General features: G+C 42.6%; 1 protein-coding gene across 1 annotated transcript in view; it reads left to right on the top strand.

The window, feature by feature from the left end:
- Positions 1–14,705, top strand: part of ABTB2 (ankyrin repeat and BTB domain containing 2) — a 149,332-nt gene that overhangs the window by 124,796 nt on the left and 9,831 nt on the right. Inside the window, exons 5-13 of the mRNA XM_035116548.3 lie at positions 2,257–2,422; positions 3,367–3,456; positions 3,930–4,031; positions 6,459–6,555; positions 7,193–7,328; positions 9,155–9,381; positions 12,637–12,815; positions 13,742–13,847; positions 13,949–14,051. Of these exons, the coding sequence (XP_034972439.1) occupies positions 2,257–2,422; positions 3,367–3,456; positions 3,930–4,031; positions 6,459–6,555; positions 7,193–7,328; positions 9,155–9,381; positions 12,637–12,815; positions 13,742–13,847; positions 13,949–14,051 (1,206 nt within the window). The remainder of the gene's footprint in view (positions 1–2,256; positions 2,423–3,366; positions 3,457–3,929; positions 4,032–6,458; positions 6,556–7,192; positions 7,329–9,154; positions 9,382–12,636; positions 12,816–13,741; positions 13,848–13,948; positions 14,052–14,705) is intronic.

The following is a 14,705-nucleotide window of genomic DNA, read 5'->3' as shown; positions in this document are numbered from 1 at the left end:
GTGTTTCCGACACTATTTATATTCTGGCAGTTTTGCAGGCGCTGGCAGTGGTCCTGGCATCACACAAACTGCCACAATCATCTTTAAATACCCCATCCAGAAATCTAAATACTTCTATACAATGATTTTGATGATGAGATTAATTCCACTATTTATTGCTGCTCACTGCAGTGTTTGTTACTGATTATAAATACATATTACGCACGAAGGAAGGGTTTTATTTATCTCATAGCCTTGGCTTTGGACAAGTCATTAAACATCCTCCAGTGTGACCATTTGTAAATCTCGTAAAAGGTTTAGTATTCATTATGAGAAGAAAGGTACTGCAAAGATTAATCGTGCTTCTTTTATTGAACGTTAAGATAGTTACATGAAATGCACTGGGGAAAATATTAGCATTTCCCTTAGGTAGTCGGATGAATGAATTGCTCAAAAGTCACTGCAAGATTTCTTTCTTCTTAGTCAAACTAACATTAATCTCAGAGAGAAAGAGAGAGGTTGTGAATTTAATAGAGTGCTATATTTTATGGAACAAATTCTTTAATAGGATGTTGAAACTAAACATAAAATAAAATATCATGCAGCGAGATTTCTAAACAGTAGACCTTAATGCATCTTCACAAACATCCTGTAAGGTAGTAAAAAAGAAGAAGAAGAAGAAGAAGGAAAACTTGCAACAAATACTAGAACAAGCATGTTGATGTGGCTGTCAACTTGCTGAAACTAAGCAGCTCCTAGTCTGGTCGGTTCTTGGCTGGGAGACTGCTGGAGAACGGCATGTGTGCTGCTGTGGATTCCATAATGGGAAAAAGGCGGGGTAAAAATACAAGAAAATATATAAATGACAGCTCAGATGGCTTCATGAAGATCCTTCTTTCTCCCCGTACGACCTTACTCGTTAATTTCAGTTTAACGGGCCCCAGTTTGCCTACACAGAAGACTGCTTCGAATGAATGTGCTGGCCATGCATGCAAGAGAACTGTCACATGGCCCCTTGTGTTAGATCTAATCTAAAAGGGCAGCAGCATGCTATGGACTACATTGTAAATCTTTGGGCCGCAGCTGGTTAGTGCCATTTTTTTATTGCTTCCCCATGTAAAAAAAAAAAAAATATTGCAAGTACAAAACTAGCATTCTGGAATGAGACATTATAGGTAAGCTTGCTCACTAAGGCCAGTTTTCTAAGAGTGTGTAGCTTTCCTATGGGGGAGCATTCAGAAATATGATTCCCGCCTACCTAAAGTGTAGACCAGGCATCCCCAAACTGTGGCCCTCCAGATGTTTTGGCCTACAACTCCCATGATCCCTAGCTAACAGGACCAGTGGTCAGGGAACATGGGAACTGTAGTCCAAAACATCTGGAGGGCTGAAGGTTGGGGATGCCTGGTGTAGACCATAGGTCGTATCCAATGTGGCCCTCTGTGAAAGTTCAGACCAGCGCAAGGATTTCTGCTTGCACAACACCACATTTTCCCCCACCTCACCCTCTCCACACCTCTTCTAAATATGTTCTAGGGGTTCCCACAACCCTCTGGAACTGATATGGAGAAGATGTGGGAAATTCATAGGGGGAGCAGGGGGAAAGTCCTGTTATTCAAGGAGATGGGATGGGGTAGTTGAGTACTGTTCCATATATTACAGGAATGAGACAACTCTGATTTTCATAAGGTCACTGCTTGATTTTATTGGAAGGGGCAGTTTTTTATTTGGCAAGAAGATGAATTGTATCTTTAAAAGCTTTTTCCTGGTTGTGTGAAAATATTTTTGTGTGAAAATATTTTCCCTCAGCTATCGTATCTGCAAAAAAATAATTGGGGTTCTGGTGTGGGTAGGAGTGTAAACATTATAATACAAACAGGAATAAGTACAGACAACTTGTAGTAACGGGCTGAAGCTCTATGGTCAGGGAAAGTCTGGGCAAAAGGATATGTCTCTACAAGACATCTTAAGCAACTGACAGGTGATGTTTCACATATGGCAGAAAGAAGGGCATTTCAGAATGTAGGGGCAGTATGGGACAGATTACTCCTGAGACAATGTGGCGCTCAAAAGGGGGAAAGAGGTTGCCCTGCCACTGCTATTGATCTTCCCCGAGCTGAGTCAAACCAAGGCCTGCTGAAATTCAGGACTACCGTATAAATAATCATAATAGTAATAATACAACCCGTTTTAATATGAATAATACGGCCTTCTTTAAAACCAGTAATGCACCGCTTAAAATTGCAGCTATATTTTCTTGCTATGTGTCCCCAACAGGCCTGAATGCTGTTTCAGTTCCTTCCGGAGAATGGATGCAAAGGCTGCCACTGAAAAATTCCAGCAGGATTTGGGGTTTCGAATGCTGAACTGTGGAAGGACTGACTTGATCAACCAAGCTATAGAAGCATTGGGTCCGGAAGGGGTCAATACAATGGACGATCAGGTATGTAGAAGAATGGGGTGTGGGTGTATCTAAAATTAATTAGGCAGATCAGTATACAAAGCACTTACTGAGAAAGCTCAGACACTGTCTCTTCCAGCTCTACAACCCTATGATTCTAAGATGCAGAGGATGTTCCAGTTCAGGAGAACTGATACTCTTCCTTCCTGTTTCTGCCCACTATTATCACATTCTGGGGATTGGCGGACAGAGGCAATTTCATAGGCAGCAGCAACCAAGTAAAATTTCTCATGGGGCAAAACAGCAGAAACAAGAACATCAGGCACGCATAGGGTTGCCAGACTCAATAGAGGACAGGACTTCTGTGCCTTTAATTGCCCTGCTCTCTTTTGAGTCTGGAAACCTTAAAGAGAAACCAGCAGACCCTTTGTTTAATTTCCAAGCAAAGGGTCTGCTGGTTTCTCTTTAAGGTTTCCAGACTCAAAAGAGAGCAGGGCAATTAAAGGCACTGAAGTCCTGTCCTCTATTGAGTCTGGCAACCCTAGGCACACACCCCTCACTCCACTGATGTTCTTTGGAGGTTGTCAATCATTTTGGACATGTTTGGACATGTTGACAAAGGGAAGGCAAAATGGTTGTATCCAGCTGCCATTTCAGGGGCTCCAGTTGGTTGTGTGAAAAGGGGAGCCTATTCTTCTTGCAGAGTTCTCCCCTACAACTAGGGCCAGCTCCCCAGTGCAGACCTTTGCCTCCAACTCATGGGGGGTGATGAGGATGGGCAGTGACAATGTGGCAGGGGAACAGACCTAGCATGCTCATCCCTCTCTCCCTTATGCGATTCTCTCTCATGCAATTAATATTCCCAGATAAGGCTTAAAAGTGTGCCTATAAACTCCATGTGAGAATCTGAATCGCAGGCTTTTTGATGGCCATTGCTTTTGGGCATAGCAATCAAAGTTTGCTGACCACATGTTTTGTCCTTAAAGGGTATGACTCCACTCATGTATGCCTGTTCTGCTGGCGATGAAGCCATGGTCCAGATGTTAATCGATGCTGGTGCAAATCTGGATATACCAGTAAGTAAAGACTGAACCCAGGGACGCTGCCAGTTTATGGTCTGACCAAGAACCATTGCTTATTATCCCTCAGAAACAGTGTCTTGTTTTGGGATGATTGCATGTACGGATGGCCATTCTGAGAAAGAGATTTCCTTCTCTGAAAAATAATTGTTATGGATTCTAGAGCAATAAAGCTTAAATCACATTCAAAGCTCGCCACAGATGAGATCATGATTAACAGTGGCACAGTAATGGGGAAATAGAGGGAGTAAATGTTTCCTCCCTGCAAAAGCAGCCTCTGAAGAAAACCAGTAGATGCAGTAGAAAAACCCAAGGGATTGAATACACTGATTGGTGTTGGCAGTACTTTCTGAGTCGTGTCAGCCTGTCACTCCCCAGGGCCGTAATTTACTAGGGAAGTGCCACTCTCAGACATTTCTAAGGGGAGAAGAAAGATGGCAATGGCTAAGCATTCTTTCCATTTTTCCTAGGTCCCTGGTAGTTCCTCCCGATACCCATCAGTTCATCCTGATAGCCGGCACTGGACTGCACTCACCTTTGCTGTGTTACATGGACATATCTCTGTAGTTCAGGTGAGCAAAAGACAAGTTGTCAATCTGCAGTTTGAAATAGCGAGATGTGGAAACAAAATGGAGAGGCAGGGCATGCAAACTCATAAACTAGTTGCTTTTGTTGCTTTTGGAACACATATCAATCCTGTAAAGGTGATGGTGATGGTGATCAATAAAAAACACAAACAGGATAGAGCATAGTTTTTTTTAAAAAAATAACAACAGTACCAGGTCATCACACAAATAACAAAATATAATAAACTTACTCCTAAACAGACTTCATGTGATCATTATATTTTGTCTACATATTATATTTATAATATACTTAATAGTGTATGTGGTTGAATATTTCCTTGCATTGTATTACATTACGAACACACTCCATTTTTCAATAACCAAGTTATTGACTTGAAGACCTTCCCTTACCTTCAGGATATTAGTCAATTTCTCAATTTACAGCACAATCCCATACATGTCTACCCAGAAGTAGGTCCCATTGACTTCAGTGGGGCTTACTTCCAGGTAAGTGTGTATAGGAGTGCCTCCACAGCGAATAAGGAATGATGCTCCATTTATAACTAGCTTTTATTTGTTTAATTTCTTCTTCTAAGATAATGAGGAGGCAATATGAACAGATATCTTGATAAGTATATTTGGTAGCTATAATGTGTCTACATAATAAAAAATTAAATTAATGAAATCTAACAATATATCCAGAAGTTGCAATGCAACATGTTTGAAATGTTTCTTTAATATGTCATTGGAAAAACCATTGTTGGTCATTCCTTACACTCCCAAACACATCAGCTGCTGCCTTGTGCAAGTCCTCTTCCTGCTCATATTGTCTGTGTTGTTGTCAAAGGCTTCGTAGAATTAGGGTCCAATGTGTATTTTGGGCTCTTGAAATACTGTTATCGTCTCCATTTAATGTCAATAGGAATTTGAAATGAACAACAGCAAGTAGTCAGTCACAGGTAGAGATTTTCCTGTTTCTGCTATTTCTGTTCCCATAAGTTAGCAAGCAATTGTGGACAGAGTTCATTCAATTTCGAATTATTCATAAATGCAAATGTCCATGCAAATGAGATTTTGCCTTCAAAGACTTGGAACATTGCCAGTGCACTCTTTAGTATTGCAAAGGCCGGGCACACTTAATTTACACATGCAATGATAATAAGCGTGTTTTGCCCCAGAGACATCGCTGAGAATCCTGTCAACAGAACCTTTCAGAAGAAATGAAGCCTTGGGCTTTCTAAGCCATGTTTTTGTTAACTGCAATTAATGTTTACTCACTCCCTGTTGTTCAGTGGTAAACATTTAATCTTAGGAAGCTCTGTTTTTCAGGTGTCTCCAGTGGCCCATGGGAATTAATTGTAGGACCGATTCTGATGATGATGATTAGGATAATAATAATAATAATAATAATAATAATAATAATAATAATAATATATTTATACACCGCCCATCTGGCTGGGTTTTCCCAGACACTCTGGGTGGCTCCCAACAGAATATTAAAAACAAAATAAAAGATCAAACATAAAAAACATCCCTAAACAGGGCTGCCTTCAGATGTCTTCTAAAAGTCAGATGGTTGTCTATTTCCTTGATATCACAGTAAACACAATGTGGGCAGATCCTGGCCGGTCCGCTGTCCCTCAGACCTTGTGGGGGGCCGGACTATATTTTGGAAAAAAAATATGAACGAATTCTTATGCCCCACAAATAACCCAGAGATGCATTTTAAATAAAAGGACACATTCTATTCATGTAAAAACATGCTGCTTCCTGGACCGTTCGCGGGCCGGATTTAGAAGGCGATTGGGCCACATCTGGCTCCCGGGCCTTAGTTTGGGGACCCCTATCCTATGGACACACATACTTGGATTACTCAGTAGTAGTTGAGTAACTGCCACATGCAGCTTTGAGGAACAGTCAGAAGTACAAATCAAAATGCTCCTTTTAAGGACAGCATTCCCTTTTTCATATTTTTGTAGTGTTTCATTGAAGAACGTACACACCGAGGCCTTTAGAGCTGATAAACAAGAAGGCAGTAAACATAAGTAAACTTGAAGGAGTTTTCCGCACAGATGGATGCTATAAGCCTAGTACAGTGGACCCTCCAGATGCGAACTTAATGCATTCCGGGGGTCCGCACCCCAAAAATAAAATAAATAGAGGTGTGCTTCTGCACACACACACACACACGACACAATGGAGCACTTCTGCGCATGCACACGGCAGAATTGAGCGCTTCTGCGCATGCGCACACGGCGAAACCCGGAAGTATACACTTCCGGGTTTGCCGTGGCTGTAACCCGAAGATTCCATATCCAGATGGATATGTAAGTAGAGGTACGATTGTAGTAGATTTCTGCCGAGGGAGGTTACTCTTGTACTTTTTCTGTTGCTCTGTTTCTTGAGTTGTTTGTTCCTACTGTGCATTTGCAGTTGCTCCTGGATGCTGGAGCCCACGTCGAAGGCTCTGCTGTGAACAGTGGAGAGGACAACTATGCAGAGACCCCACTCCAGCTGGCTTCAGCAGCAGGCAAGTCTGAGCAAGCGTTGCATTTTCACTCCCCAGAAGCAGGGATTTGCTCTCTTAATGCGCAGTGGGTGTCAAAACACATAAAAGTGGGAAGAAGCAATGTTTTCAAAAGTGCCAAACGCATCTGTTCCCACACCCTTCAATATTTTTAAGCTGACACCTGCTGTCATGCAATTGCTGACTGAGCATTCTGTGTGCACAGTAGGCCACTGGGATGATGTGTAAGTTGCGCCATGTGTACAAGGCTGTGTGTGACCCAAGTGGAGGCATGTCCATCCGGTCTTCTTCATCTTATTTCAGGGGGAATGGCCACAGGTATCTGCTGTACAAATGCACAAAGTTGTACACCTGTTTCCTAGACTGCACATTCTCTTGTACACTCAGTGGAACGTGCCCCACCCTATGTACAGGATTCTCTGCTCACAATATGTGAACTGGCCATATGTGTGTTCTTTTATACCTGGATTGTTTCTCATCTGTGTGTCGTTTACTGTATAGCATTTTAATGTGTGGTGTGCATCCGTTAACCTATAACCCATTTTCTCTCTATGAATGAATACATGAATCAGATGGTTTCTATACAGTATAGTATATCCTTTGAAAATACCAATAAAGGTAAAATGGTTTGTCTTTCTAGGCAATTATGAGCTGGTCAGCTTGCTGCTGAGCCGGGGAGCAGATCCCCTGCTAAGCATGCTGGAAGCCAATGGGATGTCCTCATCGCTCCACGAGGACATGAATTGCTTTAGCCACGCCGCTGCACATGGACACAGGTAAACCTCATGGACAGGCACTCGTTTGCAGACATTGATGCTTAAAATGCCAGGTTAACAGCAATGGACTGCACTACAAAGTTGTCGTACACTTTCTCCCTTCTCCCTCCAGCAATATGGGTACAACAAGACCAGGGGCATTTTGCAGGGCTGGCATAACCCACACTCTCTTAGCCACTGCTCTGTCCTCTTCAATATAGGCATAATAAGGATGAACTTCATTGGCATTGATTGTCAGGGACTGGGCAGAGGAGGAGCGGTGGAGACCGCCTCCCCATCCTGACCCTTCCAGGCAGCAGGAAAACAGAATAGTTTTACGACTGGGGTTTGAGGGAGGTAACAGCTCAGAGGCAGATGAGGGGGGGAGTTGGGAAATCATGGGAAAGCCAGAACAACACCCAGCTGACATCTTGTCATTAGAAAGCATTCCAGACCCTCCATCTCCCAGAGAGCCTTGAAAGTAGGAGAGCAAAGAGCTCAGAGACAGAAGGCACATAGCAGCACCTGTAGAGGAGATGACAAGAATGACGAATGAGGAAGTGGGAGACGGAGGGTGGAGATTCACTCTGGTCAATGCCATTATCCAAGAGGCTGGGTTCAATAGCCTATCTCTGTAAATACTGAATAAAAAAGGACAGTAATAAATCTTCCTTTGTCTTTACACTTTCTTGGGCAACAGCCGGGTTTTGCTGACAGCATCCTGAAACATTCGACATTAACAGAGTAATTTTCAAAAAGTTTACAAACACAGAAGAAAACAACATTTTTGCATGACATAAGTCCTAAGTTAGAAAGATCATGAGCTCATGTCTCTGGTGCTATCTTTTGCTTTTGAGTTCACTCCCCCAATCACACCTATGCTAAAATCATGGGTATCTGAACTATGGAGCATCAATTACTTCTTCACTAGGGAAAAATTCACTATCTGTTGCTTCTTTCTGGAAAAAATGCACAAGGAGAGCATACAGGAGAGATAAATTTGTGCCCCCTGTAGTCATACAGAAAACGTCATGTGTCCAGCTTGTGCACAGAGAACAGTGGCAAGCAGTAATTTAGATCAACCACTAACAGTTGGCGTGGGTGTCGTGTAAATTTGTGTGGTGCAGTGGAATGTGGACCTGCTGAGCTATGAAGCTCATGGGGTGGCTGTAGATTGTTATGATGGTAAAGGAAGATGAACCCATGTATGCTTCTCTTGCTCTTTGGAGGAAGAAGGGGGAACAAATTGGGGTAGGTGGGTGGGAAACACAGATAGCCTATGGACAAAACAATAAGTATGCAAGCACTGAAAGGATTTAATGTTGAGTTCTGCTTTTATATTTATCCCGCTGATATGGAAAGGCACTTTGCCATCTTTAAAGCACACCTGTGGAGATAAGGGTCTATTAACCCAAACTTCTTGCATAGCCTGGAATGGGCTTAAGTACATGTTAAGTAAAGAGGTGAGGGGACAATGAGCGTGCTAGCTCTGCCACCACCACTCCAGTTGCCATTGTGATCACCTTCCACAAGCAGGAGGGCAATCTTCTGAAGTGGGGAGGCTTCTGTACCTATGGAGTACATTCTTGTGTGTTTTAGAATAATGGGGTTTTCAAGATCTGTGTGGAGCCTCCATGGGTACAGGAAGCTCTCTTCTTCAGACAGTCACTCTGCAACTTGTGGAGGGCCACAGGTTCACTGGGGAATGTTGCCATAGCACACTCATCTCTCATGCCCCACCCTCCACACCCCATATTTAACGAACACAGGATCTGAACACCTGAAGAGAACCCGTTGGGATACCACGCCCAACCGCGAATAGCATCTCTCGTTTTCCTTTATTGCAGAAATGTTCTGCGCAAGCTCTTGACCCAGCCGCAGCAGTCCAAGGGAGATGTCCTCTCGCTGGAAGAGATTTTAGCAGAGGGCGTGGACAGTGACACCTCCAGCCAAGGAAGCTCCAACGAGGGCCAGGTTAAGCTATGTAAAGCCAGGATGAAGGCTTTGCAAGAGGCCATGTACTACAGTGCTGAGCATGGCTATGTCGACATCACAATGGAGCTCAGAACGCTTGGTAAGCGGAGCTCATTTCCAGATACGTTGCTTCCAGAATACAAGGCCTGTGATTTTAAGATATGGGAGCATTCCCACTCTCTCTGTCTATAAACATTACCATATTTATTTTTATTACATTTTATATAATGGACGGGATTCAACCACTGAGTCCCATTAGCAGAAGCCCTGAACAAGGACCTCAGTTTATGGATGGGGTGCCCCTCTCTTGTCCTCCCCTGTGTGAGGGGTAAGGAGGACCTCTGAAACATCATGTGATGGATCACTCTGTCTGGCAAGCCAAAATGCTCGCACCACTGGAACGATCAGAAGAGTGCAGCATTGAATTCCTCTAAATATGTTTCTAAAATACATTACATAAAACTTTAATAAGTCAGTGCCTGCCTGAAAGCTTACATTCTAAAAGGCAAGACAACAAAAGTAATGGAGAGAGGAAATAATTTGCATTTCTGTGATTATCCATATTTTATTTATTAATTATAGTGTTTCTGAAGTAGAAAGAGGGCCCTCCTTACTTTTTGGAGTAGCACATGAAAATTGCAAAAGTAACCGAACATTGGCCTGTGATTTCTCAACTTTTAACATTTGTTTGCACATTCTAAAAGCAGAGCAAATAAATAAATACAGATATCCAAGGTTTTTTGAAATTGTTTCACATCTGTTCCTAATTTGATCCATGCCAAAGAACTCACTGTGTTTGCTGTAAACATCCAGTTGCAGCAATGATCAATTTTAGAAACAGTGTATAGGACATGGGTAGGCAAACTAAGGCCCAGGGGCCAGATCCAGCCCAATCGCCTTCTAAATTCGGTTCGCGGACGGTTTGGGAATCAGCATGTTTTTACATGAGTAGAATGTGTGCTTTTATTTAAAATGCATCTCTGGGTTATTTGTGGGGCACAGGAATTCGTTCATTTCCCCCCCCCCTTTGAAATATAGTCTGACCCCCTAAAAGGTCTGAGGGACAGTGGACCAGCCCCCTGCTGAAAAAGTTTGCTGACCCCTGGCATAGGAAAAGTAATCTGGGAAAGCTGAATACCTGTTTGTATTGTGTTGAATTAATATTGAAGCTCCAGTAACCTGTCTCTATTACGAGAAATATATACCGGTAATTGCTGAATAATAAACTGAACTTCAGTGATCAGATAAACTTCTGGCAGTAAATAAATAAGGAAGCTGTATTTGGCATTAACACAATCTTCCTGAAATCAGGGTTGTTCACAATTCCTTAGCCACAGATCTATAAATGCTTACGTGCTACAAAGTAAATACGGTACTTAAAACTTCAGGATAGCTCTATTCTTTAAGATGAATTACCATCTCCTCATAAGAGCTCATAGAAGCATGACTAGTCCTGTCAAAAACACTGCATTTTTTTTAGTTTTTTCTGAATTAGAACTGAACACACCAGCTGAAAATTCTGGGCTGACCAAAGGCAGAGAAAGGCCATGATTCTATAGTTAAAATACTTATGTAGAATATGTTGATTTCTCACCCCTGCATAACTAACAACATATACCAAAATTTATTCTTCCGTACAACTCTTAAAGCGGTGGGAGTCCTGCCTTGCTTTGCATTTAGTCATTATAATGACAAAGAAAAAAGTACAAGTGTGGTAATAGGCTTAAGCAGACTGGTTTCATAGAAACATAGAATTGTAGAGCTGGAAGGGACCGTGAGGGCCATCTAGTTCAACCCCCTGCAATGCAGGAATCTTTTGCCCAATGTGGGGCTCAAACCCACAACCTTGAGATTAAGAGTCTCATGTTCTACTAAATGATCTGTTAGAACTTACATATCTGCAGGTTTTCCACTTGTGCTAGTCATATAAAACAAAACCATACCGTGGTTTATTTACATGTTTATTACAGGTTGGTGAATAGAGAAGCTAATGGTTTTTAGCACATCTCGCCAGTAATGTGTGGTGTGACTCGCTTGCGTGAGTTTGCAACAGGGCCGGGCCCATCCATGAGGCAGACTGAGGCAGCCACCTCAGGTGGAATCCAAGGATTCCAGCAAGATCTCTTGCTTGCTTAGGAGGAAGAATGAGAGATGGGTGTATATGTGTGTGTACCTGTGTATAGAATCTTCTTTTCTCTTGCCATGGCTGGAACATAGCCTATTGTACAAATTTGCATCCATTGCTCTCCCCACTTCTGGCACAACACTGGCTTGTGGCCTGTAGGAGGTTGCCCATGAAAGAATATCGTCTTCAGGCTGAAAAAGGTTCCCTGCCTCTAGAGGTCTAGTGGACAGTGTGGAAATTAATCTTCCAATCTATTCTGACCACATGCATGGAAGTTGCTAACATTATCATAGCAGTGGCACTGTGAGAGCAACTTTAGGTCAATGACTATACACACATGGAGGTGGCACAGAAAGAGAACCTTCGTCCTTTCAGATTCTGTGATTCTTTTGTGTCTCTTACCTTTCAAAAAGCAAACTCCCACTTCATACACCCACATTCGAAGTCTTTAATCCTTTCATTATCAGATGCTGGGGTCAATTGCATAGGTGCCAAGTTCCGGATTGAAAAATCCAGGATCAGCAGTGCCGCAGCACTGGAAGTCGCTTCTATGCACTTCCAGACATGCGTAGAAGCGACTTCCGATGCTGCTGTGCCCATTTCCAAAATGTCCGCAGCACCAGAAGTCGCTTCTATGCACTTCCGGACATTCGCTGAAGCAACTTCTGGCGCTGCAGACATTTTGGAAATGGGCACAGCGGCATCGGAAGTCACTTCTACGCATGTCTGGAAGTGCATAGAAGCAATTTCCGGTGCCGGCGCGGCACCAGAAGAACATGGCCACTGGCAGGAGCTCCGTAATCCGGGGGAATACAGGGTATTTTGCCATTTGGAACATCTGTGGGAAACAGTAAGAAATACGGGGGTTTCCCGGGGGAAACGGGGTACTTGGCAGCTATGGTCAATTGTGCAATGACTAGGTTGTATCCAACTCAAGAGTACTACTCACGAGTATAGCTATTGAAATTAAGAGACATTTAGGTCACGTGTATTAACATCAGTGGGTCTGCTCTGAGTAGGACTAGTTTTATATACAACCACTATGTCTATCATACCTTGTAAGTAAATTCCCCAGAGACATCTGCTTAGAATATTGAGAAGAATCATTTGGTTTGATTCAGCAAAAAAAAATAAATGTGTATATTTCCTGCCTATTATTTTGCTGTCATCAATTCAGGGCTTTCTCCATGGTAAAATAATCATTTTTTGCTTTTTAATGAATGGCCACAGGAATCCCATGGAAGCTCCACGTGTGGATTGAGTCACTCCAAACAACTTTTTATCAGTCTCGTTACTCAGTAGTGCAGAATCTTCTACGGGAATTTGTCACCATTAAGGAAGAAGACTACAATGAAGAGCTGGTTAATGATGGACTGCAGCTGATGTTTGAAATCCTCAGAACCAGCAAAGTAATCAGCTTCAAAACTATATTCAGATATGCATTGTTTGGCTCAAGAAAATCCTCTGTTCCCTCCAAGGGCTCTGTAGTTTGCTTGGGCGGAATCAGTGATGTGTGAGGGTCCCAGTTAATTCTGGAAGCAGGGGACAATACCATGCTGTGTTTACTTGAGCCTGGATAACACAGTTTTGCCAGGGATCAAATGTCAAAGTCTCCATCCAAGCCGAGACCCTCATTCTAATAGTAATTGAGATATCTGTAGTGACTTTGCTCTAAAAGAATCTCGTTAAAACACACAAACACACACACACACAATTTAGCTGAAATACTTTTATTCTGCCTTTCTGTCACACAGTTGCATACATGGAAATTTAAATGTGTGTAATTTGCAAAGATCTAAATCAGGCATCCCCAAACTGCGGCCCTCGAGATGTTTTGGCCTACAACTCCCATGATCCCTAGCTAACAGGACCAGTGGTCAGGGATGATGGGAATTGTAGTCCAAAACATCTGGAGGGCCGAAGTTTGGGGATGCCTGATCGAAATAGTCACATTGCATTACACATAAGTAGATAGACACTTCAAAAAGATAATACAGGCCCTAGTCTTACTCCAGCTCAAGCAGTTCACAACTAGTTGCAAAAATCACCCCTCCCAGCTGTGGAATCACACCCCCATATGCATCAGAAAAGACATCTAGCTCACATAGTGGGGTCCAGATTTGTATTTTTCTTAGCAAAGAGAGATTCCAGTAAGAATGGATTTAAAATTAGCTCTGTTTGAACCTGACACTCTGCAGAGAGCTGAATTTTAACTCCTTGCCCTTCATATTCCTCTATATACTGTAAGGGAGCAGCAAGGAAAATAGGCAACTTTTATCGGTCTGAGATTAATCCTTACAGAGCTCTAATGATCTCCATTCATTCTTATTCACAGAATGAGTCTATCAACCAGCAACTTGCCTCTATCTTCGCTCACTGCTATGGAAGCAGCCCCATCCCTGGCATTCCTGAAATCAGAAAGACGCTCCCAGCACGCCTAGGTAAGATGGTCACCAGCAGTGATTTTAAGGGTATTGTTTTTGACTTTGTAGCTGTGAAGCCTTGCTAAACCGTTTCCTCTTCCTCTTCTTCTCTTGCACAGATCCTCACTTTTTAAATAACAAAGATATGTCCGATGTTACTTTTCTAGTGGAAGGAAAACTGTTTTATGCACACAAAGTTCTCCTGGTGACTGCTTCAAACAGGTGAGATACTTAGTCAGGAAGTGGCACATGATACCTTTGCAGAGTCATTCCAAGATCAAGAAAGATGAATGGTTGAGTTGCTTACTCAAAGACGTAATCCCCATTTTAGTTTTTCACAATGCCAAGCTGTCATTTCTTTGAATATGGATGCAAGGAAGCATTGCTGTCTTCGCAGCTGTGTTCTCCTCCATACACATTAGTTTGTGTATCTATCGCATCCAATCTACACTTTTATGTGAACCATTCTTCAGCTTTTATTGATAACTTGAACACAACCTGAACAGCAAATACTTAAGCTGTAGAAGAAGGATTAATGGATGGTTGCAGCTCAGAATGGCAGAGAACAAGGCCAGAGGGAGGCTTTTCTTCTTTCAAGGAGAACAGGACTAAACAGGATTAGATATGGTATGTAGCAGGCATGGGAAACCTACTGCCTGTGGGTCTCATTAGACCCAACATGGCTTCAGATTTTGCCACAACCAGAACCGGCTGCTCATTACCTGTTGTCAGATGCAGGGCAAGTAAAGATGCTGATCGAAAGGAACAACCCCAGGAAGGTTAAACTGATTTCTTGGAAAACATGACAGGCATTAATCTGCTTTAAAATTTGACACCAAACGCAAGCCCCACTGGGATCGGTTTCCATTTGGAAGT

This window comes from Zootoca vivipara, chromosome 1 (genome assembly GCF_965207765.1).
Source record: "Zootoca vivipara chromosome 1, rZooViv2.hap1.1, whole genome shotgun sequence".
NCBI lineage: Eukaryota > Metazoa > Chordata > Lepidosauria > Squamata > Lacertidae > Zootoca > Zootoca vivipara.
Note: the sequence above shows the minus strand (reverse complement) of the source record. Positions and strands in the feature narration are given on the sequence as shown.